The following is a 20,685-nucleotide window of genomic DNA, read 5'->3' on the forward strand; positions in this document are numbered from 1 at the left end:
TTCCAACCAAGACTGGAAACAGTGAATGTTTCTTGAATTTTGATGTAATTTTATGTCTTTCAGAAAACAAACCACAAATACTAGTTTACTTACATGGAAGAAGAGATCCAGTTTCTCAGCAGCAACAGCCCCTAGCATCTTGACTTATGGTTATCAGGATATTACTAGAAAAGTGGCCAACCTTCACAGTTTTTAAAAGCATCATGTGAAATGTTATGGAGTACTGATGGATCTAGCTGAATTCAAACTTCAGACTGCAGCTAATTTTCCATTTAATCCTTAATGGAAACAGCATTCTTCAAAGAGCTTCAAAGTCAAGTGGCTTTAAAATTAATAGCCCAAAGCAGGAAACTGGACACAGGACATTTTGTGACCTGTATTTTCAGCTTCTTTTCTCTTACTATGTGAAAAAAAAAATTACTTTATTGAAAATTGTGTATGTCAGCTCACTTCTTTTACAGAGGACTGGAGAGAAAGGGGCAGGACAGGGAAAAGATACATGGGAAGTATGTGGAGGGCAGGGGGTTCTCTTCTATGGTACAGTGCAGGGTACCAGAAAATGAAGGTATGTAGCTCATGAGCTGGCTCTTGTGACCTGTGCTGCTGTCATTTCTCCTGTTTCCATCTTCATGCCATTTATGCCTCTGTTGCATTCTGCAGGGCCCAGATGTCCTTGGTGGGTTGATGGAACAAACTTTCCAAATTGGCGTTACCATGATTGAAAAAGTTTCTTAATGTTTGTGGAGACATAGCCAGCACCACTGTCCTACATCCAGCTATTTACTACAGGTGAGGAAATGGAAGGCTGAATCCAAGCAAGCAGCACATTTTCAGCCACATTTAACTCAGATCAGGCAAACTTGAGTGGAAGAAAACATCCCTGCCTCTTTGATCTCCCAGTCTGGGTCCTGCCTGTCCAGTGCTTGTAGCCTTTCCATGCCGCCTCCTGCCCAGCCACTCCTTGAAGTGAGTTGTTAGTACATGGTAGCAGCCTTTGGAAGACCTGATAAGAGAATTAGCTGATAGTGTAGAGGGGTGTGCAGTAGATTGAGCTTGCAACGCTTTCTGCATCCATCTGTGGGAATCAAAATTGTTTACCTATTGAAAGCTTCAAGCAGTAGCATGAAAGTGGACCTCCAACAATAGCTCCATTGTCAGAAACAGTAATGTGACCTTTGGTCTGCAGGAAGAACAAGCGCTGCCCCCTATGTCACCCTGCAGATTCTGGCTGTTGGCACTGCAACACAGCAGTGATTCCTGCTGCTCCATCCCTGGATCTGCTATGTGCTTCCTGTCTTAGCTGTGGACAACACACTTTATGCTGCAGTTGACTGTTGGTTTTTTTTTTTCAATATCGAGGCAATACATTTCTACTTGCCTAAACCAGCATGTTTGTGCAGTGCTATAATTACTTGCACTTTGGCAGTTTTATAAGTGCAGGCATTTCAGAGGAAAGAGAGAGTTTGGATTCTTATGCCCACAGAGTACCTGCAGCACAATGCAGTAACACGTATCTTAGCTCCACAGAAAAGAATAAGATTGCAGCCACTAATGACAGTAATTAAAAATTTCTGTAAGAGCTGTCCAATCACCTCTTCATCTGAGGAAATTATAGTGTGTTATTGAAACGGTTCATGCAATAAAATGCATAAAACATTTTGCATTAAAATAATCAGACATTGATTTATGATGTAAATTGTAAATCGGTAACCTATAACCCACACTAATTGTTTTTCTCTCTCTTGAAAGGTGTGTTTCTGCAAAAGATCTGATCAAGCATATGTATTTGTTCATGTCCCCCTCCAGTGGCTAACACTACTGTACAAAACATAATGAGGGGTTGTGCTGGTTTTGGCTGGGATAGAGTTAATTTTCTTCATAGTAGCTAGTATGGAGCTATGTTTTGGATTTGTGCTAAAAGCAGTGTGGATAACACAGGGATGTTTTAGTTACTGCTGAGCAGTGCTTGCACAGTGTTAAGGCCTTTTCTGCTTTTTGCACCACCTTACCAGTCAGTGGGCCAGGGGGTGCACAAAGAATTGGGTGGGGACACAGCTGAGAGCTGATCACAGATGACCAGAGGGATATTCCATACCATATGATGTCATGCTCAGCATATAGAATAGAATAGAATAAACCAGGTTGGAAGAGACCTTCAAGATCATCGCGTCCAACCTATCACCCAACACCACCTAATCAACTAACCCATGTAACCAAGCACCCTGTCAAGTCTCCTCCTGAACACCTCCAGTGACAGCGACTCCACCACCTCCCCGGGCAGTCCATTCCAATGGGCAATCACTCTCTCTGTGTAAAACTTCCTCCTGACCTCCAGCCTGAACTTCCCCTGGTGCAGCCTGAGACTGTGTCCTCTTGTTCTGGTGCTGGCTGCCTGGGAGAAGAGACCAACCTCTGCCTGTTTACAACCCCCCTTCAGGTAGTTGTAGAGAGCAATAAGGTCACCCCTGAGTCTCCTCCTCTCCAGGCTAAGCAGCCCCAGCTCCCTCAGTCTCTCCTCATAGGGCTTGTGTTCCAAGCCCCTCACTAACTTCGTTGTCCTTCTCTGGACTCGTTCCAGCAAGTCAACATCCTTCCTAAACTGAGGGGCCCAGAACTTGACACAGTACTCAAGTTGTGGCCTAACCAGTGCAGTGTACAGGGGCAGAATGACCTCCCTGCTCCTGCTGGCCACACTGTTCCTGATGCAGGCCAGGATGCCATTTGCCCTCCTGGCCACCTGGGCACACTGCAGGCTCATGTTCATCTTACCATCAACCAGTACCCCCAGGTCCCTCTCTGCCTGGCTGCTCTCCAGTCACTCTGACCCCAGCCTGTAGCACTGCCTGGGGTTGTTGTGGCCAATGTGCAGAACCCAGCACTCGGATGTGTTAAATCTCATGCCGTTGGACTCTGCCCATCTGTCCAGCCTGTCGAGGTCTCTCTGCAGAGCCTCTCTACCCTCCAGCAGATCAACTCCTGTCCCCAGCTTGGTGTCATCAGCAAATTTACTGATGATAGACTTAATGCCCTCATCCAGATCATCAATAAAGATGTTAAAGAGGATGGGGCCCAGCACTGATCCCTGGGGGACTCCACTACTGACTGGCCGCCAGCTGGATGTGACACCATTCACCACCACTCTCTGGGTTCGGCCATCCAGCCAGTTCCTAACCCAGCTCAGAGTGCTGCTGTCCAAGCCATGGGCTGACAGCTTGGCCAGGAGTTTGCTATGGGGGACGGTGGCAAAGGCCTTGCTGAAGTCCAGGTAAACTACATCCACAGGCCTCCCCACATCCACCAGGCGGGTCACCTGCTCGTAGAAGGAGATCAGGTTGGTCAGGCAGGACCTGCCCTTCCTAAATCCATGCTGGCTAGGCCTGATCCCTTGGCCATCCTGTAAGTGCTCTGTGATTGCACTCAGGATGACCTGTTCTATGATCTTGCCTGGCACTGAGGTCAGGCTAACAGGCCTATAATTCCCTGAGGAATAAACCTGGGGAAAAAAAAGGAAGGGGAATGTTTGGAGTGATGGCATTTGTCTTCCCAAGTGACCATTACATGTGAGCTCTGCTTTCCTGGAGATGGCTGAAGAGTTGCCTGCCAATGGGAAATACTGAATGAATTCCTTGCTTTGCTTAGCTTGCTTACTGCTTGTTGAGCACCAGGTATATCAAGCCTCTTAATTTTATATAGAACAGTTTTCATGTCTGCAGTTCAGCAGCACTTGTGAAACCACCTAAATGAAGCTTCTAGAGGGAGGCAACAACTCTGAGGGCAGATGGGTGATGAGGTTGAGAACAGTGGGATGTGGCTGGGGGAAGTGTAGGTGCTGGGGTGGGAGCTGCAGAGAGGGGCCACAGGCTTTACCCCTGGCTCTGAGCAGCCCCAGGCTGCTGTTGCCTCCTAGTGCCATTCCTCTGTCCTCTGAGATGCTCATCACAAATGCCCTGTAGTTGCACGTACTCAAATATGGTCTTGGCAGACCCTTATTAGTGTTATTGCCATAATAGACTTCTCCTCTATAACCTCTAACTTTTTGCAACAAACTGGCTTCAACTGCTAAGCTTTAGCACTTAATTAGATAAGGAAGTTATGTAAAAACCCTTTTGTGGTGGACACATACAAGGATACATTCTGCCAGATGTAATTTTCAGAGACACTTCTGGTTTTTTTTCCATTTTAGTGATGCAAGGTGTCAGGAAGTCTCTTGGTTTGGGGGTTTTCCACAATTACAAAAGCAACTGCCCCTCTTTCCCAGCCTCAAGTGACAATAATAATAATAATTAGGGCAAAGTGCATTCTCTAGTGCAATAAAAAAAAAAAATCAAGTGCTTATCTTTGATGCATGGTCCAGTATTCTTGGCAGCAAGTTTATAGAAGGTCTTAACACTGACTGAGGGTTTGATACTCAGCAGCTGAGCTGGAGAAGACAGTGGTGAGAGGTGCCCCAGACAGAGGCTGTTGCTCAGAGTGAGGAGGGAAGTGGGACACAGAGGGTTTGGACAACTTCTGCTCCTTAAATCAAATCAGCAAGTTTCCATATAGTGGTCAGCATATAAGATTTTTCTGTGTGTCCAGGGAGGGTGGCATTGCTGTCACATGGGGCCAATTGCTAGGAAATACTGGGAGGAGGTTAGAAAGAGCAAAAGTGCAGCAGCAAATATTTTCTTTAAAAAGTAAACTGTGTCCAAAACCATGCATCCCTGTTTCACACTAATGCCAAGTAGGAAACAGGTTCTCATGGGGCATTAGCAGTGGCAGCACCAGGGAGAGGTGTGAATGTGTATTCTCCCCTCCCAGCTGAACGGGAACTGGGTTTGCTTTCCCTAGCATTTTACAGAAATAATTAACCAGCAGCAACAACATGAATGCTAGCACTGCAAACCGCTCCTGGGAGCATGCAGTGTTTTGTCTACTGGCATGGCATCAATGAAAACTGGGTGTAGATCAGCACGCAGACAGGAACTTGCATCTCCCCTGATGCAGTAAGGTCTCAGCAGCATCAGCACGTGATGATCAGGACCTGTGGACGTCCCATCCCACCCAGTAGAACTAGGTTCCTCTCTAACACAGAGGTACTGCACTGTGGCACCAGTTGGACAGGCTGAAACTCCCACAGCCAGGCTCCCCAGTGAAAAGGAATGGCCACCCCATCTCCCCTCGCTGAGCATAACTTCCATTTATCTTCCTGATGAGCACAGCACAGACATAACATTTTGGTGTATGCTTTGAAATCAATAGGAGGCCAAAGCAACAACTATAAATGTCGTGAGAGAGATATTACAGCACCTCCCAAATCAAACACTGAACTAGGTGAAATTCCTGCCCAGGCCGTAAAAAGTGACCTCTGCAGCTCTCCTGCCCCAGGATGGATTGATGGTGTACTCATGTCACAAGGGGTTAGGGGAGGAACAGCCTGGGGTTGTTTATGATTTTGGGGCCCCTTGTACTGTCCAGTGAGGCTGTCACCTCTGCAACAATCACTTTCTGTGAATTAGCAGAGGCTCCGTGGGAAAAGGCAGGCTTGTGTGAGAGGTTGAGCTGACAGATGGGTTACTCTGCCATTTCATCCTCTCCTCACCTAGGCAGGTAAGTGGCTACAGAAGTCCTCTAAGCAGCTCTCCTCCTTTCAGAAATATCCTTGGCTGTGTTGAGCATGCTGCATGCGGGAAACCCCCTTGAACCTTGCCTGAATGTGAACAGAAAAGTGGTCTGTGTTTGCAGGGCCAGGCAATGGTTTTTTGCTCCAGAGAGTCTCATATTCACATGCTGCCTGCAGTTTTACAGGCTCTTGGAACCTAAATATACATCAGTGCATGGGGACATGAAGACCAAGAGACAGGAGAGCTAGGAAAACAAGAGGCTGCTTTACAGCAATGGTATTTTGTGCCACTTGGAGTCAGCTGTGGAGGGAGGGTGTAGCACTGCTGAGGATATGGGTACATATGGGGGGCAGTGTGCAGATGTGCAGACCTAGGCATATCAGTACCTAAATATGATTAGCTTTAACGGACTTTTAAGAAATCTGTAATAAAATGCAGCATGGCTCCTCTCCAAAGAGCAGACATCACAGTATCACAGTATCGCTTAGGTTGGAAAGGACCTCGAGGATCATCGAGTCCAACCTATCAACACAGACCCCATGCCTAGACCATGGCACCAAGTGCCACATCCAATCTCCCCTTGAACGCCTCCAGGGTCGATGACTCAACCACCTCCCCGGGCAACCCGTTCCAATGACGAATGACTCGCTCGGTGAAGAACTTCCTCCTCACCTCGAGTCTAAACCTCCCCTGACGCAGCTTGAGACTGTGTCCCCTTGTTCTGGCGCTGGTTGCCTGGGAGAAGAGGCCAACCCCTTCCTGGCTACAACCACCTTTCAGGTAGTTATAGAGAGCAATGAGGTCACCCCTGAGCCTCCTCTTCTCCAGGCTAAACAATACCAGCTCCCTCAGCCTCTCCTCATAGGGCTTGTGCTCAAGGCCTCCCACCAGCCTTGTTGCCCTTCTCTGGACACGTTCAAGTGTTTCGATGTCTTTCTTAAACTGAGGGGCCCAGAACTGGACACAGTACTCAAGGTGTGGCCTAACCAAAGCAGAGTACAGGGGCACTATGACCTCCCTGCTCCTGCTGGCCACACTATTCCTAATGCAGGCCAGGATGCTATTGGCCCTCCTGGCCACCTGGGCACACTGTTGGCTCATATTCAGGTGGCTGTCAATCAGCACACCCAGGTCCCTCTCTGTTTGGGAGCTCTCCAGCCACTCTGACCCCAGCCTGTAGCTCTGCATGGGATTGCCGTAGCCAAAGTGCAGCACTCGGCACTTGGACTTGTTGAATGACATCCCATTGGACTCTGCCCATCTGTCCAGTCGGTCGAGGTCCCTCTGCAGAGCCTTTCTACCCTCTAACTGACTAACATCTGCCCCCAACTTTGTGTCATCTGCAAACTTGCTGATGACTGACTCTACCCCTCCATCCAGATCATGGATGAATATGTTGAAGAGGACATTTGCTGAGTTGCCCAAGACAGTCTGATATTCCACATTGCTGTACACAATCTTCTAGCTGTGTGTTAGTAAAAAATGGAAACAAATTGCTTGGCTTCATAAAGTACCGGGAAGTGAAAAGGTAAGCACCTTCTGACTTATGAATTAGTACCAAGATAGGGAGTAGCCACATTAAGAATGATAAAAATGGGATGGAAAACTAGATCTTACTGAGATTTTTTTGTTGTTGTTCTTATGAGTTCACTCACTGTTGCTTTAACCTAGAGATTTCTATTATATGATTGTTTAATAGGTGTGATCAATACCATCTGCTTCTCCTTTAAATGCTAATGAACACTTTGATACAACAGATGGGGACAGATAGTACATTGCAGATTAAAATTAGGCACAGCATTAAATTGCTTACAAACAGTAGAGGAATCCTGACAATCAACCACAGGCAGCTGATATAATCTTGAATTGCCACCACTGGCCACAGTATCTGCTGGGTAGGGCCTTGTTTCCAGGCTTGTACAACCACACCATAATCCTCATTACTTTGGAAGAGAAATGTACCCTTCCAAATTCTTGCAATTTTTTTCAAGGATTTGTGCAGGCCCAACTGTGAAACAAGATCTTGCTTCCTGAGACGCATATCCAAAATTTAAAACAAAGCATTTCTAGCAAATGCTTTCTGGTGTGGTTGCTGTCAGCTAGTATCCTCCAGCCCATGTGGAAAATGGCAAGAAATGTTAGGGAAGGATTCCCAGTCTACACAAAATCCCAGTCTCCCACTAAGCTGTGATGGAGAAACATCCCAGGGTGGGTTGTCCACATGCCCCAAATTAGTTGTCAGGTTCAGTAAACCAGGGCCAGAAGATGAGTTACTAATGGACTTTCAGCTAGTTTGAAGCCACAAGAATGCAGCATGCTTTGTTACCACAGAGCTTCCTGTGCAGCCCCTTACTATTTTATCTGCTTTTAACTGTTGTCAGAGTAAAAGGTGCTTAAATGACACAGATTCAGTTCCTGACACATGGTATCAGTTGAGTCCTGCTCCACTGGTTTTGGTGGTTTTGGTGGATCCTGTCCTGAATTCATGAAATGTGAGTCCCAGTTCATTCTGGTACGTATTGGGAAATCCACCATGGGGCTCAGCCCTTGCTAGTGCTGGTGGAAATCAGAGGGAAAAGAGCTACATATAGTCCCAGGAGTGGCCTTTGTGTGGAGCCAGGAATTTACATGCCCTTTTGAATACTCAGTGATGGGGCTATGGTGATAGGGGTCACTGAGGGGGTGATGTGCCAGCAGCTCCTTCAGCATCACTCACAATTGTATGCCAGCAGGCTCTGTTTGGCACAGACGGTATGTAGCACCTTGTTCAAAGGCTTCTCTAATTCACATTTTTTTGGCATTCAGAGGGTACCAAGTGTTGCTTTGGGTTCAGCTTCTTTTATCTGTTTCTTCCTTTTTTTTTCCCTTCTTGCATCTTGGGAAACCCTAACTCTTTTTTCCCCCCTTTTTTTTCTTTTCTTCTTTTTTCTTTTTTTTTAATTGTGTGAAATCAACTTGGAGTGAAAAGGCCAAGAACAAACTTTCTGATGACAAAGTGAGTCTACAGCTGTGTCTTTGTTCTCAGTGGAGCTAAAGACCACATTAATCAGAAACTTTGCTGACCTTGTCTTTATTACCTGAAGACTGAAAGACAAAAGCAACACAGTCTGACCACATTTAAAAACTCAATTAAAAAATGCCTGCTGCCCAGAGGTAAATATTATCATAGACCTCAGTGGGGTTAGATATAACTATGATAAAAGCAATGCCTTTTTCTCCCTCTATTTTTAGTTTTTCCCTCTAAAGAATAATGCCTGATTCTGTTTCTCCTTATTACAACAACTGTGTATGTGACAGACTGTGCTCAGTGGTGTCAAGTAGCTGGTGTTGGAGCTTTTAGTAAAGACCAAGGTGAGAAATTCCTGACAGGGGCTGGCAAGCTGGAAATGGTAAAAATATGACCTCTTCATATATTCCTAGGAGAAGCTGACAGCACAGAGTGAGGAGACCCTGCTCAGAGCTGAACTTGGTGCCTGGAGACATATATGGGGTGAGGGGAGATTTAGCAGCCCAATTCCTTCCCTAAGGATGAAATGGAGAACCTTCCCTTATAGCACCCAGCTGTGCCATACTGGTTTTATCATTGAAATATTAAGCAGATCAGTGGCTATCAGGTCAGCTGAGAATATGAACAGCCAAACGAAGGGCAGAAAAACAAACTAAGTTTCTTGGCACTGTGACAGGAGGGGGAACAGGCAGCTCTCCCCTTCCACCAGCAGGCCTCAGTGGCCAACGAGGGACATGGCGTTCCGGCTTCAGGGTGGTGAATTAAATAGGAGCATTAAATAGGAGCAGGCAGTATCTTCTCCAGGTTGAACATTCAGTTAAATAGAGAGACAGATTTCTTGCTCAGAACGTCCTCCGGCCACGCCAGCTCCCCTTGGGCCTCTCCTTCGCCAGCTTGCCCGTGACCTGCCTGTGAGGCTTCTTTGCATGCTGCACCTTTATCCAGCCTCCCTCACTGACTCTGCTCTCCGCTTCACCCCTCCGAGGCTCACTCTCCCCCTGCGGGGGCATGCCTGGAATGGCCTTGGGCTGGAGGGGACTGCGGGTGTACCTGCGGTGCTGGGAGGCTGGGGTGCCCACTGGCGAGGAAGTCCTGTAGGATCTGCCTGAGTGCTGGGCAGGCACTGGAGAGCTGGTCCCACTACGCCGCCCATCTGAGGAGCTGCGGGAGTTCGCGCTGTGAGATGCATTTCTGCCTTTGCCGGCAGACCTGTCCCTCTCTGGAGGCGTGTCAGAAGCTGTGCTGGAAGTGCTGCTGCCTTTCGAGTTCATATGCAGATTCGAGAGGTTTCTCATCAAACTGTGTGAGAGGGGAGAGGAGTTTCTGGAGTGGCTGATTGACGTGAATTGGTAGGTGACAGGACCACGTGTCCTCCTCACGGCAGCGGCATAGGTGTCCTGGCTGCGAAGGTAGGGCAGGTAGTGGGTGACAGTGGTTGGGCTGTGGGGGTGGCTGTGCTGGAGAGAAACAGCTTTTGCTATTTGGTTCATCCGCAGCGTCTCCATCCACTGGCTGTCGATACCTGGCAGGGAAATCAAAATGGAGTCAGATCTCTGTGAACTGATGGAAAACCACTCTCTGGTTTACCAAAGGTGTGAGTGAGGCTATGTACCAGAATTTCTCTCAGAAGAACCTCAGCGTATCTCAAGCTAGTCTCGCAGCAAATACTCCTAGGTTTGAGTACATTCAGTGTTGTGGTTGAACACAACATTAGGCTTTTAAAATAGGAAGTGATACAAATATTACTGATGTCAGTGCAGATTATGTAGCTTAGACTAGAAGACACTTACTGAATCATTCATTTAGCTGATCAGGTGGGCTCCCACTCCTGAGTGCCTTCCAGTTTATTAAATCCTTTGATGCTTTTGGTAGCCTTAGCAGATTTCTCCACAGCTTTCATTGCAAAAGAGCCTGGAGACCTCCAGAGCAGGTATGGAGTGGCACCCCAAAATGCTGGCACCACTGCAGCATCACCTTCCGCCTGCATGTCTCCCAGCCAGCACAGTCATAGTCATGCCATTTGTAGCTGAGTGTGGAGAAAGAGGTGGTGCTACTTTATAGGTAGTGCAGGGACCAGGAATCCCTCTTAGCCAAGGCTGCAGCTTTAACTGAAAACCCATGGGGAGCAGCTTAAATAATTTTGCTGTAGGGGGATTTGAATGATTTGTCCTAAAAGACTGCTAATATCATTCCAACATGAAAGTATAACCCTGCCAGCTTGAAGCAGCATAAACACAACCAACCTGTGGGGTTTTGTGGGAGCTGGGTAGTGGCTCTATCCTAGCTAGGATTACTCCTCTTAAGATGTAATGGATGGTCTCTTACATTTTTCTTTCCCCAGACTTTGCTTGAATCCCAAGAGAGTAAAAATCACTTCAATTTAATGTCAAATATATCAAAAGGAAACTGTCTTTCCTGCCAAAGTGAGAGTGTGACATCACCACAGCAGATAGCTCTGGCTGCACTGCAAGATGAACCTCCTTTCACAGACAGGAGAATTGCCTCTTTGCTTTTTAACCTCCTTGAAAGTCATAGTTTCAAAAGAAACATGCATGCTGAAATATACTTGCTCAAGAGTATCAGCTCTGCCATTCCCCTGTGACCTCCTAACTGAGGCTGTGAATGTAAAACACAGACCTCATCACCTGAAAGCAAAAGGCTCAGGACTTGAGTTTGGGTCTTCATTTGTTTTCAGTTCTTGTGTGCGTATCACATGCCCCTGTGGTACTAGTGCTGATGCTGTCCTGAACACGGGTGTGGGTGTGTGCTCCCTTCAACAGCTTCAGTCTGTTCTGTCCCTGCTCCTTATAGCTAGCTGCAGTTTCCAGCCCAGGGACCAGTTGCCCAGCAGGGAGCTCCCATATGTTCTATGGGACCTCTTGTGAGCTGGAGGGTTCTCCCTCTTATGGTCTCTGGACCACCAACTCTGTACCCTGAATTAAATGCTCTGTATGGTAGGCCATAGAGGTAGTACCTTCACTGCTGGTTATTTTAACCTCAGACAGGTATTACCCTTACCTTTGTGTCTGGATTTGGTGGTGTTTTAAATCTGGGGTAGGTGGTCTGGTAAAGAAGACAGACAGAAGGTTTGCTAGCTGAGGCACAGCTTTCACGCTGGGTGTTAACCCACCTCCTCTGAACTGTGCCTATTCACTTGGGTGCTGACAATACGTGTAACTTCTCCAAGTGCCAGAGGGACAGACAAGCTCTCCCACCGCTCACTGCAGAAAAACGAAAGCTGCTCGGCTTACTGTGGCAGAGCCAACCTGTGAAGATACAACACCATACTTCGGTATAGCTGTATAGCTTATCACCCCAAAATTAGGGCAACCTCCATCAGCAGAGCTAAGCTACAGTGAAGACATATCTTTTAGGACATGCTCTAGGTCCCATCTGCATTACAAAACATGGTTGTGTTGCAGAACCATCACAGTTGTTTAGGAATGAGAACACCTGTTTTAGATGTCTGTAGTTAGTCTAAATCTAGCACCTCTCAACTCACAAGGCCATTCTGTATCTGCCAGTAGTACACAAAATCACAGAAGTTCACCCTCTGCTGGCTGGTATTTTGTTCCAGTTCCTGTGTTGCCCTTTAGCTGTCCCATCCCAAACATTTCTGCAGCTTTACTGTCAAATGAGTCAGAAAAACAGCTTTGGCTAACAAACACCATTACAAAAAGGAACAGCAGATCTTCTAGACAGATCTGTGCTAGTGTCAACTGATCTGAATACTTTAGTTAGGAAATGAAGACTGCACTTTAGAGCCCACTGCATTATTAAATGTATCTCACTGAACAAGTCAAGCCCCAGAAGCTGTAACAAACACTGTTCCAGAAATCAGATCATGATGAGTCAGGGATGCCTCAAACAGGCATGCTGATCTTCAGAAGAGTGCAGTGAGATTTCCACACTTCCTTACAGCAGAGTGGGATGTCAGGTGCACGTATGAAGTCCACCAGGCTGGCAGCATGTACCTGTCAAAACAGTGTGTCACCCATAGGGGACCTTTTGCCTCCTTATGTGCTTCTGAAGCTACAGCCTTGGTATGTGTCCCCCCTGTAAGAACAAGGGTAATCTGCACCCACACATTTCTTCCAAGAGGTACCCTGTATCCAAGCACATCTGTGCAAAGCTGCCTATGTTCTGGGTGGCCAAAAGCAGGAGGAAAGAGCCGGCTGAAGCAGTCCTTCTGAGTTTGGGATGCAGGGAGAGAAAGCCAGGATAAAAGCTGCTGAAAACACTGGCTCCCCAAATCCACAAAATGGATGTGGAAAACTCTATTATTCCAAACAGACAGAGGGTAGAGATGTGTGAGATTGTCCTTTCCCAGCAGATGCCTTCCTGACATCCAACACATCTTTAACCCAGGCCTTACATGCTTTGTGTGAGTGCTGTAATTCAGTCCAAATCCTTTTGCTATGCTGATACACTTGGCTCCACAAAGCTGAGCATTCTCTTGTCATGGTGAAGAGGGGAAGATGTGGAGGAGAAGGGCAGATGTGCCAGCTGATCCTTCAGTCCAGTGTCAACAAGGAGATTTTGGAGAACAGCAGGCCTTCCATTGTGGAAGGGCTACCATGGACAGGTACACATACACCAGTGCCAACAGAGAAGGGAAGAAGACTGGGCTATAGGTCATTGGAGGAGATTGAAAGGTTGATTCAAAGCTGACCAAGGAAAGAGATGAAAAAGCATCAGGATTTAAGCCTGCTTACTGCTGGAATATAGGAAGCATTTCAGGTTTTGGGGGAGAAAGGATCTGAGCTGTATGTTTGTTGTTGAAGATCTGTAGCTAATCACCATGGACTGCTTTCAGCATGCTGCTTTACTGACGATTGCTTTCATCAACAAGGTTTGCAGGTACTGACTTACTTGAGTTGGATCTGCTCCGTGAGTTCCCCTCCGAGTTGGGAAGTGAGGTCTGGATTATGAGCTGTACTGTCTCGACCTCGTCCTGCACTTTCACCTTGCTCCAGCAGATAGCTTGGATATGCCTGGTGATTTTGGGAGCTCTAACATCACTCTGCTCAGGAAGGACACAACACACACAAGGACATAACACATTTGAGGACATAACAATACGCAACCCCCTGCGAAGGAAGTTCCACTAATGCCAGGGCTGCAGCAGTGTTTGCAATATAGAGCCTGTTTTGCAAAACCACTTAGCCAGTTCTCAAGTATTTTTAGACTCTGGATAATTTTGGCTGGTATTTTGTGATTATGCTAAAAATGTGATAGTGAATAACTGTTTCAGTTCATGCACCAAGCGGTGGAAAGATCTACAAAGACAAAATATATTTTACTAGTTCTATAAATGTGAGCGTCAAACGGGCAGTGCTTTCTGCTAAAAGAGGCAGGACTAAACAGGTATCTTTGCAGAGGCCACCTTCCACAAAACTTCTCTGGAATATCAATCAATCTCTTCAATTTGCTGTTAAGTTCCTATGACTACTGAAAGAAAACTACTGTTCTTCACTTCTGAGACAAGCAAGCAAGGTCCCAGATTTATTTCCCTGTCTTTCCATCACGACTTGAATACTTGCTCCAGACAGAGCTAGAACCCCAATTATTAGCCTCTTTGTGATGAGTCTTTCTACATGAGTCTTTTTACAAAAACACTTTTGTAAATAACTGCAAGCTCTTTTTGTAAAGGGTAATTTATATCACATTCAATTATCTTCTAAGCTTTACCTTATCTTGTTTTACTCTTGACTTTTAATTTTATTTCTTCTTGTCGTTTCGCTGCTCTCCTAATTAGCACTTCATTGAAAAACTAAGAAACAGTCTCTTCAAGCAATGTAAACAAGACTGACCATTACACTTCAAGTAAGAGGAGTTTTTGTCCTTGAGAAAATAGCTGTCCCAGGCAGCTGTCTGAAGACACTTTCTCTGTAAACCTCATTCAGCTTTTGCTCTAAACTTTAGATTTTACAATGAATTACAGGCTGCTGAGACTTGATTATAGGATATAACAAAGCCAAAGGATGCTATTTCTACACCTCCCATGTAGGTTTTATCTTGGATAAACCAATTTTTTAATTTGAGCTTACCTCATATGTAACAACACATTCTACAGACTGATGTTCTTCTATCCCCACAATCCATTTCTCCATTACAAACGGTGGCTGAAAAAAAAAACCATGTTGGGAGTTTTATAAGGTACTCTTCCTCTCCTGATTTGTTTCTGAAACACCTAATTTTCAACATTTGCCTTTTTTCATCCATTTCCATACTGTTAGTAGCAATACTTTTCTTAAAATCTTATGAGATGAAGCAATATATTTTTTTAATTATTTACTTCCTTGTTTACAAAAGGAAACAGAGGAGAAAGTTCTATAAATGACAGTAGGTGACCACATGGAACATTTTCGTGGGGCATAAATCTTTTCCTTTTTTGTACATGTACAAGGTGCTTTTCTGCTAGACTTACAGATGCCAGCAAGAACAAACACCTACAGATTCATGGGGATATTCCCTGATGCACATAAAAATGATGAAGTATGTGAAAAGTGAATGTTATTGTATCTAGCTATTAGGCTTATTTAGCTTTCAACCTTTTCTTTTTTGTTTTCAAGTAAAAAAAAAAAAAGGTCCAAGATGAAAATTAAACAGAACACTGTTTTGCAACAAAATAATAAGAATTAGGAAAAAAAAATTGTTTAAGTATTAGCATGAATTAAATATGAGAATCCTTTTTGGTAAATACTTGTAAATACTCCTGTTTTCATTACTCCTATTCTGTCTGTTGAGAATCTAACTTTCAGCTTTTCCTTTAGCAATAAAACCAACCAAATGTTATCCTAAAATTTTACCCCCCAAATTTACAGTTTAAAGCACTGAGGAGTTTGGAGTTTTTTATCAGTGCACATTAAAGCAGCATTCAATTGGTGACCAAGCTGTGCATTTTTTAATGCAGAAATTATTTTTGTTAGCTATTATCAAATGGAACATATTAATAAAACCAAATTAAAATAACAGCAAATTAAATGAAGCCAAATTAAAGTAACCGCAAACAGAATGCCCTCTGCATTAACAAAGCTTTCTGAGGCTTATGGTAAAAGCTGTCTAAATGCTGGCCTGTAGCTATTTACAGGCAGGTTCTAAAATAAGGTACAATGCCCAGTGATACTGAATTGCAGATGTTCAGTGCTGTACCGTCTGATGATGAGTTTCAGTCTCTGCAACCCATCATTGGATGAAAGAGGGAGTTTTAGAACCACATAAAAGTTCTCAAATCATGTCAAAAAAAAAAAAAAAAAAAAAAAAAAGAAAAAGAAAAAAGAAAGGAGAGAAGGAAAAAAAGACCCAGACCAATCCATGAAGTTTCAAACTGGAAATTTAAATCACTTTTTTCTCTTGTAAAGGAAAGCAATTTTTTGAATATTCTTTTCTTTGCAAGAGGTAATAAATTCAGATGATATAACACGGAATTAAAAGATGAAAATATAAATTAGTTCCTTCTCTTATTTTTCTACTGTTAACACTATTGTCAGCTTAAAAGAGAACCAAAATACCTCCTATTATGATACAAATCTGTTTAAAATGTGCATTTTATTTAAAAGCTGTCAAGAGACTGAGCTTCCGCAAGCACAAAAGTCGACTGCTGTGGTATTTTAATGTCTTTGTTTGAGATCTGTGAATTTGTGAAAGCTTTAAGGCTGTAAATACCTTTGTCATCTTTAAAATCTCTACATCAGGTAGGTTAGTGTTGAATGTCACATCTTTTATATAGGTTATTGCAATTTCATCCCCGTCCATCTCCATGTACATTTTCCATTTACAATCCTATGAATAGTAAAAAAAGAATGCTGGATTGTTAGAATACAAATAAGCCCCCCCCCACCCCCACCCCTCCAAATGAAACAAAACTAAAACCTAAAACTACCCAAAACCTAATCCTCAATATATGGGGGAAAAAGATAATCCAACAAGAAAGATAAGAAACATTTATGCATTTTAGGACATGCACATTTTCCAGTAAAAGCGGTGATAATGCAAAGCTCTTGGGTTCTCTTGCTTGCTTTCCTCTCAGCTCACCCCAAGACACAGTCACCACATTGAAAGGTCTGAATGTTTTCAGAGGTGTAGATCTCTGAAAGTCCCCAGGAGGGCAGACAGCCCATTTCAGTGGGTGGCATGGGAGCTCTGCACACCCACCTGGCGGTGGAGGCAGAGGGTAGTGTTCAGGGTCACAGTCAGTGCTGGCAGCCAGCCCCAAGGACACCTTCCCAATAATCATGGGAATAAATGACCAGAGGGTCAGTGAAACACCATTAAGACAGTCACTCAAATAATGGGCTGATTATTACAGTTTGATTATTTCAGATACTGAGTGCCCAGCAAGGCACTGAGCATCCTCAGCTTCTGCTCACCTCCAATTGCACTATCCATTGCAAGCAACCTCAGCTTAGAAAATAATTACAGTGAGTTTAATAAATGAAAGCAATGAAAGGTATCCTTAAATAATCCCATAAGATGAACATAGGGCCAATATCCAACACTTTGCACAGGTATGAGGCTGCAGAAGCTGATGGCTCTGGCAGCATCCCACAGGTCATCCTGCACAGGCTGAGGTGGTTCATGTCTGTGGCTAGGGAGGCTCCCACTGGGGACCAAAGCCAATGTTTGCTAGTGTGCCCAGCAGGTGCTCTGGGGATTAGATACTGCTCCTTCAAAAATCAGTCCCCTAAGGGACAAGGGGGATGCAGTGAAGCAGTGTCTCCATCTCCATACAGGGAGGAGGGGATCTGCCCTTCAGAGACAGGAGCTCCTCCAGACTTGCTGGGGGTGCAGGAGTGTCTGTGTTCATTGCACACCTCTTTCTGGGCTAGTGTGGTCTCACATTCTCCTCCATTCTGCTATGAAAAGTCAAAAGCTTTCAGTGGGGACACAGATGGCCTCTATGGGCCACAGGCTTGCCTAAGCAGTTATTTGCACACACAAACGTAGGGCAGCGTATGAAGTATCCATTCGCACAGGCTAATATCTGCCAGTGTCTGCACATGCGTGTCTCATAAAGTAACATAACAGCTCAGCCTCAGAAGTCTCAAAGCTTTCAATCAGAAATTCAATTGGCAATTCCAAGATAAACGAAAACTGGAGTATATTTATTTCCAAACAGCAACAACGAATTATGCTTATGAGAGCATTTTGCCCTGTGTGTCCATCTGTCCCCACTGAAAGCTTCTGTGTTTTATGAGCAGAGTGGACATTAGAACTGTTTTTTGCATGGCTCTGGTGTGCAATTGAGCAATGGGAATGATGGTCCAGCAGTCAAGGGCACTGCACTGAGACTTGGGAGGCAGTGAGTTCAGGTTCCAGTTCTGTCACTGGCTTCCTGTGCAACCTGATAAGGCACCGAAGTCACCCTGTGTCTGTTTCCTAATCATGAACTGTATCCCTTTGCAGGTTCTTTTTCTGTTGTGAGCTAACGCGGGTTTATGCCTTTCTCCTCCCAGATAAGAGATGCACCAGCCCCGGTATCAACTGAGAATCACACATGCTATGTGACTGAGCAGCAACAGTGAAGCCACAAACTTAGTCAGTGGTCTTTGACTCCTCCTTGTCTCCCAAAGTGTGCTCCTGTCCCTGCCCACACTGTCCTTGTTGCTGGACTTTATTGCAGGACTTCCTAAATTCATGCTACCTGAATTCCCTATTGCGATCAAACCCAAGAGTAGAGACAAGGTGCTCACTGACATTTATAACTTTTACAAAAGCACTCTAGCCAAGGAAAGAAAAAAACATTGACATAAAATACTATCCTCCAGTTAATTCAGCACATCTCCTGCTGTGAGACCACTGCCAAGCACTCAAGAGCTAGAGCTGCACCTCATGCCAGGGTTCCTGTGCCTTCACAACTCAGGTTTTTGTGCTGTTCGCTCACATCTCCCTACAGACCAGATCTGACAAATTTGAACTCATTTTAATAAAAAACCATAAATCAAATGACTGTTTCTAAAGAAAAGGCTTACAAGCTGTGCGAATCCAGGGTCTGCGTGGCAGTGGGCACCTGCCAATAATGCCCAGCCCCTTGTCAGATCCACCGCGTACGCAGGAGCCCTCTCCGTGCAGTAACGAATCAGGCTGCCCCACGCAGCTGTGGATGCTGAGCCCTGCACAAACACCGCCTTCCTCGGCTCTGAACTGCAGCTTCAGAGAAAGAAAGACGCTTTCCCGCCCTTCAAATCCAGCCCCAAAACCTTCAGTCCTCCTTGGAGTCTTCTCCAGCCACACCACACAGATACCAGAAGGGCAAATTACCACAGTTCTCTGGTCACTCAAAGATACGTGTCTTATTTTCTCTGGAAAGGTTTTCATTTTGCATTATTGTAAAATTGTCAGTGGGAAGGAGAAAGACAAGGAAATAGAGGAAAGAAAGGGAGGGAAAGGGTGGGAGAAAAAAAAAAAAAAGATAGAAAAGGCAGAAGGGAAGAGAAAAGGAAGGAGACAAGACAGGAGCTGGGTCACTTCTGAATCAAGGCACTTGGGAAATATCCAAGATAAATAGGTGGCTACAAACTTGGTAACTATTTTGTTGAGCCACACAGTGAATAATGCCAGATTTGTGTGCTGCAGAAAGGGACATATTTCCCTGTTTTCCAATTGACTTCTAGGTTCTTACTTTGCAGTGAAATAGGAGAGAGATGCTCATCCACTTAAGCAAAAATTTGGCTAGAATAACCAAGTATAAATATTTCAATTCTCTGATGAATTGGGGCCACAAGATTTCTCAGGCTAAGACTACATTTAGTGCCAGACATATGTGGGAAAGTAATTTGGAAATGGCTTGTTCAAAATACCTGGTTGATAAATGTATTTACACAAGTCTTCCAAAGAGATTTCCCAGGACATCTTGTAATTCAAGCATTACAATACCTCCTAATATTTACCTGCTCGATTTTGATTTAAATAAAGAATTTCAGCTTTCTCTTTCATTTGTTCTGAGTATTTTCAGAACTGAGAGACACGATCAGCAAAACTTAGTGAAGAACATTTCCGAATAGCACCTTGACAAAGCTAATAAATCAGCAACCTCTGCAAATGACTGTAGGAGAGAAAAGCAAATCACACATGTATTTTGAGGCATTTCTCCTCAGCTTTGAAACAGAAAATAAGGACACTTCAAAAAAATTAAGCCTCCAGCTCGCTGTGGTGACAACACTCCTTTAACCCCACATGCACTAACATCTGCAACAAAAAAAGACCAGGCATAAGCTTTAAACAACAGATGTCTCCTGCAACAACAGCTTAAAACTCTTGCTGGGGAGACATCTTTTCTAAAGGAAGCCCAAATCCACAATTTGGGTTTAAATCAGTGGTTGCAATAAACCTTTTTTTTTTTTTCTTTTTTAAAGACTGAAGAAAAAATGGAAGCAGCATTGTAGCAGGCAACTGGATATTGGAAGAAAAGCAAGCTGTAACACAAGATGAAACAAATATGAAAAAATGTTGGTCATGCTGGTACTAAAAGTAGTAGCATGTTGATGATTTAGGTCCCCAGAAGCTCCTTTACATTCTTAGCTATTATCTATCTCAGCTGCTGAAACCTGCTGTTTTAAAGACATTAGAGTTGAACATCTAGTGACAGCACTTGGGTTATTTATCATTATGTATCACCCTGCTACACTATATTTTATTATTCTGGATTTAAAGGAAGATAACACAATTATGGTTAATTTGCTTCTCTTCTTTATATATATAGTGTCATGACCCACCATGGCTTTGTCCCATGAGATATTTTTAACCAAAAAGAAATCCACAAGAAACTCTCCCTAAAAATTCCATTAATAACCTCTTGTAGCGTGTATAGGTTGCAGGGTCTGGAACTAAGAATGTTTTAATCTCTTCAGCAAAACAATGTCTCATAATGATGTACAGGACTATTGCTGCACTGATGAAGAATCATACATAATTCAGCACCTTTCACTTGGCACCACTGTGATATCCTCATTAGCAGTGGCTCACAGTGGCTGTCAGATGGTGTCCATGCGAATGCAGGCATTATATTGTCTTTGAGATGTGCAGCTGCTTCCATGACACTGCCAGTATATAAAAACATGACGCCAGTTTGTT

The 20,685-nt window shown here is 44.5% G+C and overlaps 1 protein-coding gene across 2 annotated transcripts in view; it reads right to left on the reverse strand.

Annotated features, from left to right (window-relative positions):
- Window positions 1-8,657: 8,657 nt before the first annotated feature.
- MAP3K20 (mitogen-activated protein kinase kinase kinase 20) overlaps window positions 8,658-20,685 on the reverse strand; it is an 89,870-nt gene continuing 77,842 nt past the window's right edge. For both annotated transcript variants that reach the window (XM_068138558.1, XM_068138559.1), the window contains 4 exons: window positions 16,279-16,395; window positions 14,661-14,735; window positions 13,483-13,633; window positions 8,658-10,132 (listed from right to left, as the gene is read on the reverse strand). In XM_068138558.1, the coding sequence (XP_067994659.1) occupies window positions 9,453-10,132; window positions 13,483-13,633; window positions 14,661-14,735; window positions 16,279-16,395 (1,023 nt within the window). In that variant the 3' untranslated portion in view covers window positions 8,658-9,452. The remainder of the gene's footprint in view (window positions 10,133-13,482; window positions 13,634-14,660; window positions 14,736-16,278; window positions 16,396-20,685) is intronic.

Source organism: Melanerpes formicivorus, unplaced genomic scaffold, assembly GCF_026170545.1.
Source record: "Melanerpes formicivorus ecotype bairdi unplaced genomic scaffold, bMelFor1.0.p_v2 SCAF_5, whole genome shotgun sequence".
Lineage (NCBI taxonomy): Eukaryota > Metazoa > Chordata > Aves > Piciformes > Picidae > Melanerpes > Melanerpes formicivorus.